The sequence below is a fragment of the Mastigoproctus giganteus genome, chromosome 7 (assembly GCF_048544385.1).
Source record: "Mastigoproctus giganteus isolate SK-2022 chromosome 7, ASM4854438v1, whole genome shotgun sequence".
NCBI classification, from domain to species: Eukaryota; Metazoa; Arthropoda; class Arachnida; order Uropygi; family Thelyphonidae; genus Mastigoproctus; species Mastigoproctus giganteus.
The window spans coordinates 10750716-10769722 of NC_143581.1; the positions used below are offsets into that span (position 1 = coordinate 10750716).

A 19007-nucleotide genomic window follows, 5' to 3' on the forward strand; every position below is an offset into this window, starting at 1 on the left:
TTTGCAGTTGTCGATCTTCTTCTGAGTCATGGGACAGTTTCTTTGTCGTGGAGAGGGACTGTGGTATTTGGCTACTGAGTAGTTGAGTACTTGAAAGCAAAAGAGTAGAGGGATTCCATTAGTACTCGAGGAGTAATCCTCCTATCGCTTTTTAAGTGCTTGATCTACGTCTCCTTTTGTGGTCATGTGCACAGTATTTTCTCTCTTAGCCGGAAATTCTGAATTTGAAATACTTGTTATGAAATCATTTGAATTCTCATTAGAATTAAATTGAACAACAGAATATTGGCCAATTGTGTTGCTTAGTTGTAACATTCAATTGTGCAATTATTAAGCTTCTCTATACGTTTGGTTAATTAGCTTTCCTGTTATACTTGACTTGCATCACTGTTAGTTTCTTGTACAGAGTCGTGCAAAAACAATTACCCATTTTAAAAATGAAATGACTATTGAACAACTCGGAAAAGATATTTATTGTTATTACAGTTTAATAATATACATGAAAACATTGACGTTACACTCCTCAGCGTTTGAAAATGATCTCTTAAATGGATAGCACCATTGCAAACATAGTCCTCTACTCGTATTCTCTCATTATCCATTGCTCTGTATAATGTTCCGGGCGGTATTCTTTCAAGGACTTGAATTTTAAGAAATCCCATCATAATCGCAGTCTGGTGATCCTGGTGGCCAAATTATTTTACCAAAACAAGACGATGAGATTTGGAAACATTTCCATTAAGAGTGTCAATGGAAAGCCTTTGGTATGTTCCGTAGCACTGACCTGTTGACACTAGATATTTTATAAGTTGAATCATTTTCTGGTGAAGATCCTCTGACGGATTCTTGCACCATGTTTAAATATAAGACTGACGTTACTGTGACATCTGAACTATTAGCATTTTCAAAAAGAGTATTCACCGGCACCGATGGGGCAAATACCCCACACTACACCAAACTGTGAAGTGGTTCGCATTCATGGTTAAACGATTGATTTGATTCTTCTTGTTAAGGGAATTATTGTTAGTAGTGGCAAATGATGCAAGAAAGCAAGCTTATAAAGCATCAGCAAAAAAAAAAAAAAAAAACACTCATCACCTGCCCATCTTCTCCAATAATTTGTCTAGTCCTTCCTTGAATTTATTCAAACTATCCACCTCCACAACAACAGATGGAAGTTTGTTCCAGCAATCAACCACCCGCTGGCTGAAGGCAAACTTCCGCACATGTATTCTGCAACCATCCCTCTTCAATTTGAATTTATGCCTCCTCAAGCGTGTAGTCTGAGGTAGAGGAAGAATGTCACTAGCATTGAGCTTTCTCAATCCATTCAAAGCCTTAAACACCTCAGTCAGATCACCTCGCTGGTGCCTAGTCTCGTGACGCTGCAGTTTGCAGGAATGAAGCCTTTTTTTGGTAAGACCACTCTTTTGTTTCCTTTACTAATCTCATTGCCCTTCTGTACACCCGTTCCAGCAGATCTACATCCTTTCTAAATTGCGGCTTCCGGAACTGTATGCAGTACACAAGATGCGGCCTAGCCATTGCCTTGTACAGTGGGATAAACACCTCCTTATCCCTGCTAGAAAATTGTGTCAATGACAAACCCCATGAACTGTCCTGGCAGCCTGTTTGTACTGTTCAAAGAACTGCATAATTACCCCCCTTCCCTCAAGTTTTTTTTTTTTTTTTTTTCATTTTCCACTACCCTGAATGTAGTACCACACATTTGGTACATTAATTTGGGGTTGCTGCTATTTCTTTCAAATTCAGCCATGTTTCGACATGGGCACCACAGTCTGTTCTGCGGCTAGAGGTGTGGAGGGATAATTGGGATGACTGCAGTATCGAGCGACTGACTATGAAGATTCTTCTCGTATATGCTCAATACTTTATAAAAGTATACTGGTCAACATCAAGGTTTTCAACCACGCTCAGCGTCAGGGCTATATAAATTTTGTTTTTAATAAGATGATCACTACTACCTTTATGTGATGGCTTTTATAAAAGAAACATTAGAATCCTTAAATTCGGGAATAATGAAATGTAAGTGTACATTGTTAATTTCAATATTATTGATAAATGTAGCAGTACTGTAGTTAACTTAGGCTCGTCAGAATTTGATAAAGAAAAGTTTGGACAATATTGTTATTCATTGAGCTTGAACTTTTTAAATTATAATTGTTTTTAATATAGATGAATTTGTTTATTAAAACAATTTTCAAATAAAAGATGCACGCAGTTGGAATGGTGGAATCAGTTATCCACGTTAAGTGAGTCGAATTTCAATTGTCGATCCATTATTACTTGTAATCGGTTCTTGGCAGAAAGGATTACTCTTTCAGATCCTCTTATCCATTCAGTTGTAATCTTTTGTTCCAGCAACGCCAGGTTTCTCCCTCCAGTTATTTTGTAGCTTTCTCCTGTGGTTAACTCTCCTTGATGAATTCGTTGCGAAAGATTTGTGGTCGTGTGTGACCTGAATGCACGTTTCGCTGCTTAGACGTGTTCCGTCTAGCATGGATACATGTGAATGGTCTTTAGTACACCATACGGAAGTGTGTGAGAATGCCCAGGGGCGGTATTTTACTTCACGCGGAGCGAAGCTGGCAGTAAACGCATAGTTCGCTGTGGAGTACTTGGATACACCACAACAGTGGGATTCCATGCTTTTGCGCTCCTTGCTCCTTCGTTGCTGCTTCCATAGCGTGATCAATAAATCGGTATTCTACTCAAGGTCACCTTTGTATGTAACCCAGTCAACTGGTGACCTAGATGCAAACGGAAGCGGAAATTCGCATTCCGTGTGTTGTGCTCGAGATATGAGAAGATGCTGTCACGTGACTGCTGATAATCCTCCTCCTCCTCCTCCTCTCTCTCTTTTGCTGTCCACCTGTTATCTTCGTACTAAAATTTTCGCTTTCTTTGAATATAAATTACCCTTCCTTAAGTTAATAATAAATCTAGAAAATTTTAATTTTTCGGATTATTATAGTTCAATTAGACTTCAATGGTTGTAATCTCATCAGAGGTTCCTTATTCAATTGGATGCGCCTTCTATAGATTCTCCACGGTAAATTTTTAATTTATTTTTATTGTTGCTTTATGTCACAATATTTATTATACACATTTGATAACTAATGTAAGCAGTTGGTTACATTTCAGACCATTCGATTTTTTTTTTCTTAAATTAAATGAATTTTTGTCCTGTGATTAATGTAAGTGAAAATTAAATACATTTATTTCTTTATCAATTAATTACTAAAAGTTTGATTTTATAGAATACTTAATATAATCATAGTTTTACGTTCTCTAAACTTCGCCGTTTAGTTTTAACTGCAACGTCTAATATTTATTACTCTTCTCCCATATACTTTTTTTTTTAAGTTTCTACTTGTATCTGTTTTTGCCTATCTCTTCATAAGTGACACCACGTTTATAATTCCTATATAACAAAATGTCTGAAGCGTGCACACACTATTTTCACTGCATTAAAACTACATTTAATCTGTGAACTTCTTTTTTAACTACAAATTGTATGGAAAAAAGATATTGATGGATTTCTATTTATCCGATTTTACTGAAATTTGGAATGGTCCGACAAATATTTGTAAAGGCCCAAATATAGAATTTCATCAAACCTGTTCACTGGGAGTCCCTCTGTTACATGCGGACGGACAGACATGGTTAAGATAATAGTCGCATATATATATATATATATATATATATATATATATATATATATATATATATATAGTGGATATGGCAATTAGTTAACAGTTATAAAAGTAAGATACAATAGGTGAAAACCTGAACAAAAAAACAAAAACCTAACAAGGGTGAGAATATATATATACTGTATATATATATATATATATATATATATATATATATATCACGTGTAACCTCTTCTTTAGACATAAATAGCTCGAATTCGACCAGTGCCTAGAATCCTTTTGAAACTTTTCCGGTTGTTATAGAATTAGCCAATTTCGAAAGGAAGTGTATGGTTTGCTGTTCGTTGTAACACTGAGCCATCTTTGAAACACAAGTGCTTGGGTTGCTCTGTCGCTCAATCTGATCAAGTCACAGTGAGGCAGAGGAAAATCACCCCACCCAGACTTAATTAAAAGAGGAGACCCCTTGAGTCTGATCAGCGTATCCTTTATTAGGGAAAAGTATATCACCTTTAAACGGAACTCCTGATTACGATCGATGTCCTTTATGGGATTTTTTCTCATGAAGTTCGTTGGTCTGGAGGCGAGGGTTGCACTTTTTTTTTTTTTTTTACTCAACATAACAATCAAACCAACCATAGAACTCGCTTTTAGTTATAAGTTAGTTGCCAAAGCAAATAAAGTTGAGGCATCATCAGCTTGTCTTTTGCGTGCTGGAGGAAAAACCCAAATTTAGTTTCAAACGGTTTTGTAGTCCTCCGTGACTGTATAGTGATTTCGCCATTTTCAAGAAGTTTGAGTTCGATTCCTGTCTACTTTTGGACGAATTTCTAACGTCTTCTTCAACCGAGGCTATAACGGAAGGAGATTTTTTTTTCATCCCACACAACACGAAAATCCATCCACGCATGTTAACGGTTAACTCAGTTACTGTTGATATAATATAGAGGCTGAGTTAGCTGCTCTCAGGCAAGAGGTGTATGGTTTCCCCCTATTGAAATTTTTTTTTTCTTTCTCATTCCAGAACAGGAATCCCGACCTAGAAATACACAGCTTATAGATATTAGATACTGCAATATCTCATATCTTGCCTCATTGCCTTAGCTGCCTTCTAACCAATCAACCAGCCAGTTTAATCAACCCCCTAGTAGTCATAAAAGTCTGTTATTAACCGTCATGCTGCGCAGTAGTATCCACAGTCGGGCGACCGCAGATGTGTCCCACAACAGATGACTTTTCATATTCCAGCTGGCACTGTGACAGGGATTTATATTTAGTGCTGGACCTGTTGCATTTAGGGTCGCTACCACTCTTTCGTATTGCGTTTAATGAGTGGAGAAAGGACAATAGGCTTAGATGTTATGATTTCCTGTTAACCCCCCCCCGTCACTTCCTCATTGTGAGACAAACACCTGATTGTGTGGCGGTGATCTGGCAGACGATATGTGCGGAAAAACGTCTTGTGCTATCGAAACCGGTTTCAGCTCGTGTTTGACACTTGTTATGTGACTAAGTACGTGTATTTATGGGGAAATAGTTCTTATTGGTTACCATAACTCGTGACTGCTTGGAGTTACATTATGAATGATACAGGAGCAGCAGTAACTTTCTCTGAATATATGACGTTTTAATATGTGGCGCATGCGCAGATCCTTCCAGCTTAGAGGCAGCTTCTCCGAATTGGGAAATAGTGATTACAGTTTCCATCTTCGCCAGCCACTTGCAGCCATATCCCATTGGAAGAGGTTCGTGTACAGCATCGATGGCAACTGATTGGGGCTACGAAGAACATAACGGTGGGTTCCCTTTGTCCTTTTAACATAGGCGCGCGCGTGCTTGCGTTTTATGTACTTACCTTTTCAGAGTAGCGCTGGTAGCAGAGCAGAGATGGTGCAGAGAAAATCGAAGTGATGCGGAGAGGGAGAAATGATAAATCGAAGTGACATGCGTGTTACGGTCTTGTTTAGTGCAAATCATAAATTTTTATGTCATTAAAGCTAACGCAGACTGTGTGTGTGTTGGGTCCAGCAAACTCATCAAAAAAGTGAGTTTTTTGCAAATATTTCTAGTTTGGATGTTTTCAGTACGAAGACTGAAGAATATTCCATCCTTGTCTCTTTGCTAGTGAAAATTTTGTATCACTTTATAAGGTTTCTTCTTAAGGCCAAAGTAGCAAAAGGATTGGATCATTTAAAAGGTTTCTAGTTGCAGTAATTTTGTAGGTATTAATAGAATGGGACCTTGCAAATCCAGAAGAAGAACCTATGCGATCAGCAAACTTATGGAGCATAATATTACGATTACCTGATATAATTTTGATCCTCCATTCAAGTGGTGAGGCCAAGATTTGTTATGAATTGCCTCCCAGGGCTCCGAGACAATCATTATTTAAACTTATGAAAAATTTCCACAGAAAACTGTAATCATCCATCTAGGTCTAATTTATTCTGTCCAACTTGAAAAAGGCCCGAATAAATTCCTCGATCTACCAATGTGGTTCCAACTTACACAGAAATCTTCATGTCCACCCGTGCTCGTAAATACCTTTCATCTCTGAAATCACTTTGATTTACTTTTTTTTTACAATCTAGTATTGTATATACAATTCTGGAAATCCTCTTTTTAAGAATGATGTTGTTCTGATGGAATGGGTGCAGCAAGATTAATCAAGGGCATTCCTGCCATAAAAGACCCAGTTCTGCAAATTTCAGAACTTAAACTAGGCACCTGCGAGGAGATCTGATTGAATTGTTTTAGGCTTGAAGTGGATTGAGTCAACTAGATGCCGATGGCATCCGTACAACATGCATATGGAGATATAAATTAAAAAAAGTATGGTTGCAGGATAGAATGCAAAATTTTTTTTGCTTTCAGGTGGTACTTTGGAAACGACTTCCGACTGTGTTATAGAAGTGTTGGTAGTTTGAATAAATTTAAGGAAGGATTAGACGATATTGTAGGATTTTATTTCTAATTCTGTATAAACTTTGCTTCATTTGCCACTACTAATATTAATACTGATCCTTGTTGGTGGTTATGCTACTTATCACACAGATGGAAAGGTCCTGGTTCGATTCCTATCTCCAGACCGAAGTTGAGTTGTTCTGTAATATGCACTGAGGTATCAGTATCGTGTCCATAAAATACACACAACATCGTTGTGTTTATTTTAGGAAAAAAAAAAAAATTTAAATACTTGAAATGAAAGTGCTGTACCTTGAGTGTACATTGCCCTACCATTAATATGGACATCTGCCTTTAGACAAAAAAAGAGCTTTTATTGTGTCATTTAATATTTTGTGCTGAAACCTTTTGCTTTTATGACGGCCTTCAATCTTCGCGGCATACTCACAACCAGCTTTTTATAAATGTCAGGTGATATGTTCCTCCACTCGACCTTTAACGCAGCTACTAGTTCGGCTTTGTTCTTTGGGCGATCTCGACGTGCACGTACCCGACGATCCAATATATCCCAAAAATGCTCGATAGGGTTCAGATCAAAACTCTGGGCTGGCCAATCCAATGTTTCCACACCCATGTCCTCAAACCACTCTGTTACGACCCGAGTAGTATGGCATGGCGCGTTGTCTTGCTGATACAGGTATGAGCCTTCCCCGAAGTATTACCATAATGTTGGAAGTGAATAATTGTCCAGGATGTCCTGGTTTTGCCGATAACGACTAATGGGCCCAAGCGAAACCATAAAAGGAGCCCCATACCATGACACTGCCTCCACCAAACTTCATTGTTGGGAGGATACAATCAAGAAGGAACTGTTTCCCTGGCATTCGCCACGACCATTGTAACCTATATCATGGAGTGGCCGTATTTTAATAGTGCTGACATTAGTCCCATACTCTCACAGAGGGTTCCTGTGACTTGAGACAATGGCAAATTACGATTTGGCGCACAGTTCTTTGCAGAATTCTCTTGTCCCGTTCTGTTAGTTTTCGGGGTTAACCAGGCCGTTTTTTTTTTTTTTTTTTTTTTTTTTTTGGCAGATTCAGTCCCATTCCTCTTCCATTGCATATGACATCATTAACCGTTGACGTAGGATCCCCAGAGTGACTGTGATGTCTCGTACAGAACGCTTGGTTATGTGGCATCCTACTATCATTCCACTTTGGAAGTCTGTTAATTCTGTTGAACGTGTCATGTTGCATGCCCACTTTTGCAATTGTCTGTTCGAAGCCCAGTGTGCATATTTATAGCAGAGTCTGTGACGTGTTGCATGCATAGGACCTGTTTCCCCATCCATGAATGGGTGTCCGGATATTAATGGCAGGGCAGTGTATTTGATTTGAATACTTCAAGAGAGAGAATTTTTAGATACTTGAAATGAAAGTGCTTTACCTATGTAAAGTTTGGAGGCTTTTGATTATTAATAAAGTAAAATTATCATACGTTTCGCGGATAGTTTTTCCATTTCTTCTTCAGTAATTGCAATCTTGCTTTCGGAAAACACCAAAAGAGCAAAATGAAAATGCAGTTTGGTCTTCCATTTAACATTAAGCATTCATTATCCCACATCTAGTACAGTAACTTGTTCCACTAATTGTTATAAGCTACGTTTCTGGATCAACTGCGTGATCCCGTCATCAGGCCAAGATAGAGAGATCCTATAGAAACATTAAAAATGAATTTTTTTTTTTTTTTTCTTTTGAACAGGCAGTCTTTTAAATAAAAAAAAAAATAATTGATGGCAGTTTTTTTTTTTTTTTTTTCCCGAGATTTGTCCTTCTGTAACCCTTGACGGTTCTAGAAAACATTTTTACAACTTTATAAAGTTTTCAATCAATATTTATCACATAAAAATGCAACGAATTCATCCCAACCCTAAAACTCTGTTATGTTACTTTAACCTTTGAATCCTTGGGAATCAGAACCTGTTTGTTGCTTGTAAACTACTGCATGAAATTTTCTTTTGAGTGAATTGAGCTGATGAATAGACAGGATAGTTGAAGAAACTTGATGTGGTCAATGGCTTTGATTCGTTTCAAAAGGTCCTCTTTGAACAACACCTGTTCTTTGATAAGTACGGGATGAGTCAAGAATCAGGGTACACTTTTATTTATCTATAAAAACATTATAATAGAGAGTAAACCCTCTCTTATTTGACAAGCCCAAAAACTTTGTTCATACAGAAAGGCATGTTAAAATTTCAAAATGGTGTCCTGTACTTGGAATGAAAGGTCTTTTTTTGGCACAGTTTTACATACTTTTGAACATTGCACAAGGTCGCTTTCGGCAAATTCTTGAGTTATCACTGTTTTTAGGTTTTTTTTTTTTTTTTTAACAGCAATCTTTTATGTAGCCTCTCAAAAAAAAAAATTGGTGGAAGTTAAATCTGTTGACTTAGGCGGTCGCTCAATACAGCTGCTTTCCATCATACATTAAAGAGATGGTTTCTTTTAATTTTCAGATTAGCAACATCTTGGAACATTGATTACTGCTGTACAAAGTAATATTTCCGATAAAAAATGCCCTCGCGGTAGCACAGTTGGTAGAATCACCGTCCTCACCATACCTGATGGAAAAGACGTGGGTTCTGGGCTCGTCGACGTTGAATTTTTAATTCCCGTCGAGAAGAATTTTTAATTTACACACAGTATGTACGAGCAATACGGCCTTATTCGCCAATGCTCCTAAAACCTAACAACAACCGACAAAAAATGATTCAATAACCGTTCAATGTCTCAGCAAGTTCCGACCTTGGAGGGTTCAGTTACTTTTCAGTTTCCCTTGTGGGTAGCACAGTTGGTAGGATCACCGTCCTTCCCACACCGGTTAAAAAAGACCTGAGTTCGAATACCGTCGATGACCGGAGGAATTTTTTTTGGGTCTTTGTCACAACATGGCTGAGTTAGTCGGTCTCAGGCTACCCTCGCATGGTTTTCTCCCGGAAACTCTGGTTTTTCGTCCAGTAAACAGAAAATCGACCTCAGAGCACACGCAATTTACAGACAATATACATGTAGCAACATGGCCTTAATCGCCGATGCTCCTAAAATCCAGTAACAACAACAACTTTTCAGTTCGAACATTAGGGTCTTTGGTAACCCAATGAACATAATTGCGTCGATTAACGTCTTTCTCTCGTATCGGATCATCCTTTCCCCTTCAGTGCTTCATTTTTACCCTGATTACGATGTATTCTTTCAAGACGACAACGCAACTATTCCTGCAAAAATTGTATCTGAATGGATCTAAGAGTATTCCCAAAATTGACAACATTTATCCACCGTCCGTGTCTGTAGATGTGAATCCCTTTGAATTGGAATTGAGATTTGAATTCCACCGATATCTGGAATACATTGGAAAGGGCAGTCCGCTTTCCCAGTTTTACCGATCACGATACTGCAACTGACAAATGCCTTGATTGAAGGATGGTCAAATCTTCACGTGGACTATCTCAGACACATAGTGGAATCAATGCCACGTCGTGTACGCACTATAATTTACACAAAATGTGACCCTACTGAACAATGGTTAGTAAATGTGACCATATTAGATTTTGAATAAAGGTTTCCAATTCCTTGGCCAGCTAGTATAGATTTTTCAGGATTTTTTAAGTATGCTCTCTCACTTTTGGTTCAACATTTATTAGCAAAACTATACGGACGCCAACACGGATTGCGTAGGATATAGACCTGTCCTTTTTTGCCTCCATAAACATCTCGGACATAACTATGATCAAACTCGTAAGCTAAATGAAATAATCAAATTTTCTTTTATATCCTGGACTGACGAGATCAGAAGTATTTACCACTTCGTTTTAATCTTCACGTGGACGCAGCAGCTAGCGATGGGTCATGCACTTTGTGGTTCGATTTCACAATGCGCGAGAAAAATCCGTATGATTGAAATTCATAAATATTATTTAATTCTTTTTTACGTTCTTTGGAGGTTCTCAACCTCAGAAGAATCTCGCTCTCCATTTATAAACATCTAAATGTTGGATGTTAACAACAGCCAAAGTCACCACCTAATAGAAAGGTTACGGTGACAGGACACAGTTGGTATGATGATGCAAGGAATTTTAATGGGTTTTTCACAACGTGGCTGAATTAGTTAGTCTCAGGAGGTGGTAGCATAGTTTTTTCTCCTGGAAATTGTTTTCCGTCAAACTGATCCACAACGAAGTGGATCAGTCTGTATAAGGGTCTCAAATATTTAGCCATTAGTGATTGTGTAGGCAATTCCAGGCAATAGGAGAAGAATCAATGCTTTTCGAGATCGACTAAGTTTAAAATGGCTGATATTTGACACTAACAGCCAGACTGACATTCTAGTAGGGAGATAACAGCACTTATGGAACTCTGTTCCTAGTTAGCAGATCGTCAGTACCGGATATTTCCCATCGAACTGCACCCCATAAAATGAGAAAGAAACCCGAAACTAACTCATAAAGCGGATTATCCTTGGCAGTATAATGTCCATTACATGTACAGAGCTGCATATATTCGCGAGAGGAACTGTAATTGCTGTTTTAGTTTGCCTTTGCGACAAAACTGGTAATAAAGCTTTAACGCGTCATTATATTAAAAAAAAAAACAAAAAAACCAGAGTTTCCGGATGGTTGGTAGGTTGTTGTAGGGATTTAGGCGCATTAGCAGCTTAGGCCATATCGCACCGTTTAGAATGTCTGTAAAAAAAAATTGCGTGTATTCTGTGGTCGATTTTCTTGTTTCCTGGACGAAAAACCCGAGGTTCCTGAAGAAAAACTATGCCATCCTCGCCTGAAACCGACTAACTCAGTCTTGTTGTGAAAAAGATCAATAAAAATTCCTCGCGTCATTGAGAGGATTCGAACTAATGTCTTTTCCACCAGGTGGAAAAGACATGAGTTACCAACTGTGCTACGCATTGAGGGCTAACCCGAGTTTCCGGAAGGAGATGGTTACTCCGTCCCCAATATAAAATCAGCTCCAGCGCTTCAAGCATATGGCAACCCGTTTTCCATAATTTCTGTTTTTGTAAGAATGTTATCTGTTTAGTTTTATGAAAAATGCAAATGCAGCTATTTAGATATTTACTTACATGATTTAATTACTTACGTGGTTTCACACGATCGAACTGGACTGCTTCAGTTTATGATCCTATAAATTTATTGATTGCTAGTAAGTGAATATACATTCTCGCACGCTGGTAGTAAAGCTAGAAGAATCGATCGTTTCATAAACTGGAGTATCGATTTTCCTCTCCCAATGCCACAGTGTTCCAATTTATGAAACAATCGTTTATGTGGTACCGTATCAAAGCTTTACTGAAATCTAAATGCTGTCCTGGGTAGCACAGTTGGTATAATCGCCGTCCTCCCCACACCGGGTGGAAAAGACGTGAGTTCGAGTCCAGTCGCTGACGTGAGGAATTTTTATGGGACTTTTTCACAACGTGGTTAGTCCGTCTCAGGCGAGGGTGGCATGGTTTTTCCTCCTGGAAACTCCAGTTTTTCGTCCAGCAAACAGAAAATCAACCACCACAGAACACGCAATTTACAGATAGTATATATATGGAGCATATGGCCTTAATCGCTAATGCTGCTAAAACCTTACTACAATAACTGAAACCTAAGTAAATGATGAAAAATTATTATTAAATCCAACTCTTTTGTGACAATCTCATGGTAACTAATCAGAGAGATCAAGAACTATCTTCCTTTAGCAAATCCATGCAATGATTTCCATATAGTTCTATTCCTGTTGAGATGATCTTGCATTGCTTTTTGGACTATTGACTCCATTGTTCCCCCTGGTACAGAAAACAATCTTACAGGTCTTTGGATACTCACTTCATCTTTAAACCCTCTTGAGAACCGAACATTGCACATCTTCATTTTGAAACGACTGAGGGACGTTCTCAGTACATTAACTGAATTACCTCTCTGATGATTTTAATGTTATTAGATTCCATCAGCTCCTAGACGTCTCGTTTACTTTTAGCTGCAACAATTTCTCTTCCGGCTTCCTTTCAGTTATCATAAAATCATTTTTGTTTTTATAAAAACTCCCAAACACAAAAGGTATTAGAACCTATAATTCTTAGTACTGTGCATGGGTTGAAGGTTGAGAAGACGAGAAGGTACTTGTTGCTATTAGACTTGAATTTCTGTAGATTCTAATTTTCGGGAAATTCGTGTGAAGGAAGGTTGTTATATAAAACAGAAGGGATAAATAAGGAAGAGAAAGAGTTGGTTCTGTAAGTTTGGAGTTTGACAGTAAATGAATGCTGACTGGTTGCGGCGCATGTTCATACTGATTGGAAGAGACACAGAGAGAGAGATTTATGGAATCCAGTTCAGAAGAGCAATGGCCATATCTACAGAAAAGGCGTGCAGCAATAACAGAAAATCTGCTAGACAGAGTTGAAGGAATTTGTAAGAGACGGGTCATTAATTAACCGACTACCCTCTTTTGAATGGAGTCTAGAAGCGTGAGAGGTTATGGAGGAATTTCGCGAGATGTGGGAGCAATATTTCATGGTAGGGCACATTTGATATTTGTATCGAGTGAGTAGTTGTAACTCCCATATTACATTAGGTATGTTGCATGTGATGCAACAAAGCAAGCTTATACAGCATCAGTTAAAAAAAAATTCGCGCATCACCTGTCCGTCCTCTCCAATTATTTGGGTCTTCTTTGAATTTTTTTAAACTACAAACTTCCACAACAACAAATGGAAGTTTGTTTCAACAATCAACCATTCGCTGGCTGAAGGCAAACCTCCGCACTTCTGTCCTGCAATCATCCTTCCTCAATTTGAATTTATGCCCCCCCCCCCGCCATGTGTAATCTGAGGAAGAGGAGAATGCCATCAGCAATGAGTGTGCTCAGTCTTTTCAAGGTCTTAACACCTCAATCAGAACTCCGTGCAGGTGCCTAGTTTCCAGACGCTGCAATTTGCAAATCTGAAGCTTTTCTTGGTAAGACCATCCTTTGGTTCCATTCACCAATCTCGTTCCTTTCTCTGCATCCGTTCCAGCAGTTCTACAGCCTTCCTAAAATGTGTTCTCCAGAACTGTAGGCAGTACTCAAGATACGGACTAACCATTACCGTGTACAATAGGATAGTCACCTTAGTCCTGCTTGCAAAATTCCTTTATATCATTGACAAAACCCAGTGAGCTGTTTGGCAGCCTGTCTGCATTGCACAGAGAACTTCATATCAGACTGGATAATTACCTCCCAGGTCTTTTTCATTTTCCACAACCCTGAAGTGTACCACCACACAGTTGGTACCTTTTAATTTGGAATTGCTGCTATTCATATGCAGTACCTCAGCCTTTTTTTTTTTTTTTTTTTTAGATCTGTTTGAAGTAGCTTACCCTGATTACTTACCCTGATTTACAGCGTGTAAATCTTTGTATCATATGCAGACTTAGACCTTAAGCCTGATATACGTTAATAAATATAGAAAACAACAGTGCCAAGCATTGAACCCCGAGGGACTTCTGGTATCTCCCGTGTCTAAAAACTTCATGCGTGAATGTAGACGCAATTTTTTTTTTTTTTTTTTTTCTTTTAATTTGTATGCAACTTGGTCTGTATCCATGGGCGAATGCAGAATATTTTGCAAGTGGTGCATGTGGGAATATATTTTTTGTTCACCAAATTTTCGAATACACAATATCTTCTGTTTCAGTAAATAAATGAAAATGTTAAAAATTGTGTATTAATTCGAAATCCAATGGTGGTGCTCTTGCACCATGCTGGCGGCGCCCATGGCTGTATCATCAATAGTTATGCTATTCATATATGTACAGTGAAATATGTGATTCATTCCTTTCTTTGTATGTTGAGAATTCTTTGACACTTTTCTTTGCAATCTTAGCCAAAGAGTTCTCATAATCTGCCTAACACTCTGAGTAACTTCATTGGAGACTAATTTATACTTACCGAGAATTTGTTCCTCACAATTTTTATAATCCATGCATTTTTTTTCAGTTCTACTAAACTCAAGAGTTCATATGACATCCACTGAATTCTAAATCTTGAACAGTATCTCTTAGTTGGTATAAAAAACTTAGTACCCTACTTCCATGAACATTTCCCATTTGGCCTTCTCATTTTTTTTTTTTTAACTCCAATTGATCCTAATGAAACGAATTTAAAAATTGTGTGAGCCCGTTATAATACTTTTCGAAATCAAAATCCATTCCATTTATCTTTGAAAACGGTTATTTCTTTGAATAAATCAATACACCGTGATCAGTACTACCCAGTGGTTCCTTTACTGGAAGGAGAGTGAAGGAACCACCGGGTAGTTCAGAGAAGCCAATTCCTCTAAACTCTCTTGAGCTTTTAAAATCTCTGCAACTTTAAAAAGTACAAAAAGTAGTTTATGTAATGTTATTTTAATTAATTAACAAAAGTATAGGAAATGAAGTACTTGAATCTTATTAGTAATGGCAAATGATGCAATAAAGCACAACTTTATTGCATCAAGTGACAACACTTTCACAAAAATAGTTTGTCCCAACAATCAACTACCCGCTGGCTGAAGGCAAATTTCCGCTATTTCATGCAACCATCCTTCCTCAATTTAAATTTATGCCCCCTCATAAATTATGAATCATGAAGTGGTACTGAAGGTCCACTGGTTTTTACAATAGACGATACAATGCCCTTCCGTATAGAACGCAGGTGAAGGGCTTTCTTCAGAGTGAGGATAACCCAATGGGACAACTACTCCAAAAAAAAAAAAAAAAAAAAAAAGAAAGACGAGAATGTTCTGTTCCACCTGTTTTTGTTAATACCAATGTTACCTGCGTGACAGTGTGCTCCCACTGATGAAATGCCTGATAGAAAACGAATCCCATTTATCAAACGTGTTTCAATGTTTCCTTTTCGACATCGCTTGCATCACATAAGAAGGGCGTGTTGTAAAGTTTTATGTACTTTGACATCCGCCACTTCGATACATAAGTATGAAACTTTGTTAAAAAAACTTTGTTCAAGAGTTAAAGTTAACTTTTTTTAAAAGTTACCGAGCACCGATCCTCCCTTCCTACATGGCTTTGTAAATTATGTAAAACTACTTGAAGGAAAGCCTTTCTTTAGTCTAACAGGATGTAAAGGCGAATGATTTTTAAAACGGAAGCGGAAAACTCAAAATGCTAAACTTTCGAGAATACTTAGTTGGTTATTAAACATTTAGTAAGTAACGATACTTGTCCTTCATCAGCTACTGATTTCTGTAGTGGAAATTCTGAACTGAAATCGAACAATGGATGTCCCAACCTATCTTGCAAACCTCAGAGTAGGATTTTTCGCCGACACCTTCGGGTGTCTGTTAACTTCGCACCTGTTCCCCATAGGATGGGTCAGATGCTACTGACAGCCTCAGGTGTAGGATGACCAAAGTGGTGGTGGCCGGCAATGTAGGGTCCCACTAGGGGCCTTGCGAACAAGTAGCCAGAGAAACACCAGAACTCACACAATGCTGTACACAAACAACACATTATATACGTCCCAATATGGCCAGAGTTGATGATGCGCATAAAACCCTATAACAACCAACCAACTGTATGATCTTTCCATCGCCCTGTATGAAATACATGTACAACCAACTTTGACCCCTCTTGGCTTACTCAAATGGTCTAAATTAATCATAAGAATGAAGATGATAGCAGCAATACAACATTAGAGCAAAAAGAAGAGGAACAGACAAAATCACACCCAACATCGGCATTCGTAATCCATTCTACCAATGAACAAACTGCAGGAAAACTCTCACCTTTTATAATTGGACAGTAATAGCTGTAACATGGAAATTGTCAAAGGACACTCTGAACGACTTGTCTTTGTATCAAATTTGTGCTGTAGGGCTTACAGCTACATTAAACCTTCACCCCCCCCCCTCCTCCAACATGCAACACTCAATTCATCCAAGAGAGTAATTTCGGCAAAATCCCAGTGGTATCAGGGCAAACCCTGAAAAAACAGCCCCAGAGCATCATGCTGCCTCTACCAAACTTCATTATTGGGACGATACAGTTCGGCATGTAGTTTTCTACGGGAATCCACCACAACCGGTCATGACTGTCAGACTGGTTTGCCATGCATCATGGCCCTCATTCCATACTTGTGCTTTGGAGAGTATTTTCAGGGTTCTTCTGTCGTATTCCTTCAGCTTCGAAGGTTTTTCGGATCGTTTCATAACGGTTTTAGCAACAGTCTGCTTCCATTTTCAGATCGCATCACTTATCGTTGACTTAGGGATGTTCAGTGCCGTTGAAATGTCAGGTACAGACTGACTGCTTATGTGGCACCCTATTATCATTCCACACTGGAAGTCTGTTAACCCTCTTGATGGGGACATTTTGCATTCAAAATCGTACTGTTGTCTCCTCGAAGGTCTACTAGAGCATTTATAGTTTCTTACACATGGTGCTTGGGTAGTAAGTTACAAGTTATCAATGGAGGGGTGTCCAGGTGTTAAGGTAGGGCAGTGTGTATTATTCCAATCTTCGGGTAACTGACGCCCAACTGTGTAATAATTCTGTATTTTTAACGCCCTATATCTACCCAGCATCTGTGTGTAATTAGGGTGTATCCCCATATGTTTGTTGAATGAATAAATAATTATCAAACAAATTGCTGTTTCTGAAAACTGTTTCAAGGAATATTTATGATTAATGTATTTTATGGCATTTTTCTGATTAAATAACACTGTCGCTTACTTGATATTTATGTTAATATAGTTTAAAAATTGAAAATGAAATATGTTACTAAAATGCAATTCATAGAAGGACATTAATAGTTTTTTTGGAATTACTCAATGGACAGTTACGATTATTCCATCCTGATGTTGTAATATAGCCGAGGACACTTGTTTCCTTTTATTACTCAATCGCGAATTAACTGGAAGCGTCTCTTTCATTTTATTGTACAGTATATTTGCATCATAGAACGCTGATGTAACCTGATGAGTCTTCTATTCATTCAGAAATTTTTACAAAAAATGTACTCTTTGGGAAATCCTTCTGTATCGAAGTTACGTAAGGTCCAGTGCATACAATCTAAAACTGCGCAAACTCAGCAATAGCAATATCATTTGCTTTCGTTCTGAGTTGACTTTCCTGTCAGTCTTAAATAACTGTAAAAATGAAAAATGGTTGTGATCAATGTCCCGAGGATATTATTCCTTTTTTTTTTTTCTGTTCTGCTTCATTTCTTTGCCAACAAATTCTGCTGTCCTTCTAGAGATGTATGACCAGCAGTTCCCAGGCAACGACAGATCTAAAAACTCTTCCCTACATACATTGCGAAGTTTTAAACTTCAATTTTGATAGAAGGGGTGGGTGGGGAAGTACTGGCGGATTTTAGGGATCTTAGGATAACTCTAAAGGTTTCTGTAGGGTTCTGAGGAGAATCCTAACTGCGAGTAGAATTAATTTCTCTTCAGTACTGCACCTGGGGTACAAGAGTTGGCGGAAGTGAAGGAAATTGAATTTCTGTTGTAATTCTTGGATTTTCTCTATTTTTGTTGTAGTTCCAGTATTAAAGATTATATTATAAAGTAATTCAAAAAGGTTTCACAACTATAGCTTCTGGCTTCATCTGGAACTTTTTTTGAACTTTGTACAGTTCAAAAACAGTTTGTATGTTCCAGTGAAAGTCAGTGGCCTTCAATGCCCGCTATAACATGTCAAGAAGTACAATTGCTTCTCCCAAATTCACTTTTGGTATCCTTTTCGCCCAACCTACCTTTTGTGTTTTATCTTATGAGGTGGTAACTTAGACAATCATAATTTAGTTAGTCAATAATAGTGTAGTTTCCAGTTTGTGCCACTGTTGAAAGTACGTGAAATTCAAACATTTGGAACTCTAACCGGCTAGCCTCCTTTGACTGCATCATAATTTTAAATATCGCATAAGCCAGAAGAATGAAGACTGTTACTCGCCTTTGTTCACCCGACGAAAGATTTAAAAAGGCAATGTAAAAGTTCACTGTTCTCCATAAATGACAAAATAATTAGGAACTCTGGCGTTGCTCCAGACTTGGTTTCTTTAGAAGTAATAGTAGAAAACGAACACTTCTTTTTTGAAATTTCTCAACTCATTATAATGGATTTCGTATACATCATTAATTCTTTCTTTCATAGATTTCTGTTTCTTTTTAAGGAACCTTTAATTAGAATTTGCTAGAAAGATGGATGTCACTGAGTTCAGAAAAGTCAAAGAAATCAAATCTTCCTTCTTTATTACGTAAAGAAGAAAGAATAGTGAAACTTTCCAGCAAACTTGTTAGTGTGACTCATCCATAGAGAATTGCCAAACCATCGTGGCTCTGCTTTGTTATAAAATGCCGTTTACCAATTAAAGCTTT

The 19007-nt window shown here is 38.0% G+C and overlaps 1 protein-coding gene across 1 annotated transcript in view; it reads left to right on the top strand.

The window, feature by feature from the left end:
- Positions 1 to 5108: 5108 nt before the first annotated feature.
- LOC150082496 (carbonic anhydrase 1-like) overlaps positions 5109 to 19007 on the top strand; it is a 37299-nt gene continuing 23400 nt past the window's right edge. The window contains exon 1 of the mRNA XM_090378651.1: positions 5109 to 5473. Within this exon, the coding sequence (XP_090234777.1) occupies positions 5440 to 5473 (34 nt within the window). The 5' untranslated portion in view covers positions 5109 to 5439. The remainder of the gene's footprint in view (positions 5474 to 19007) is intronic.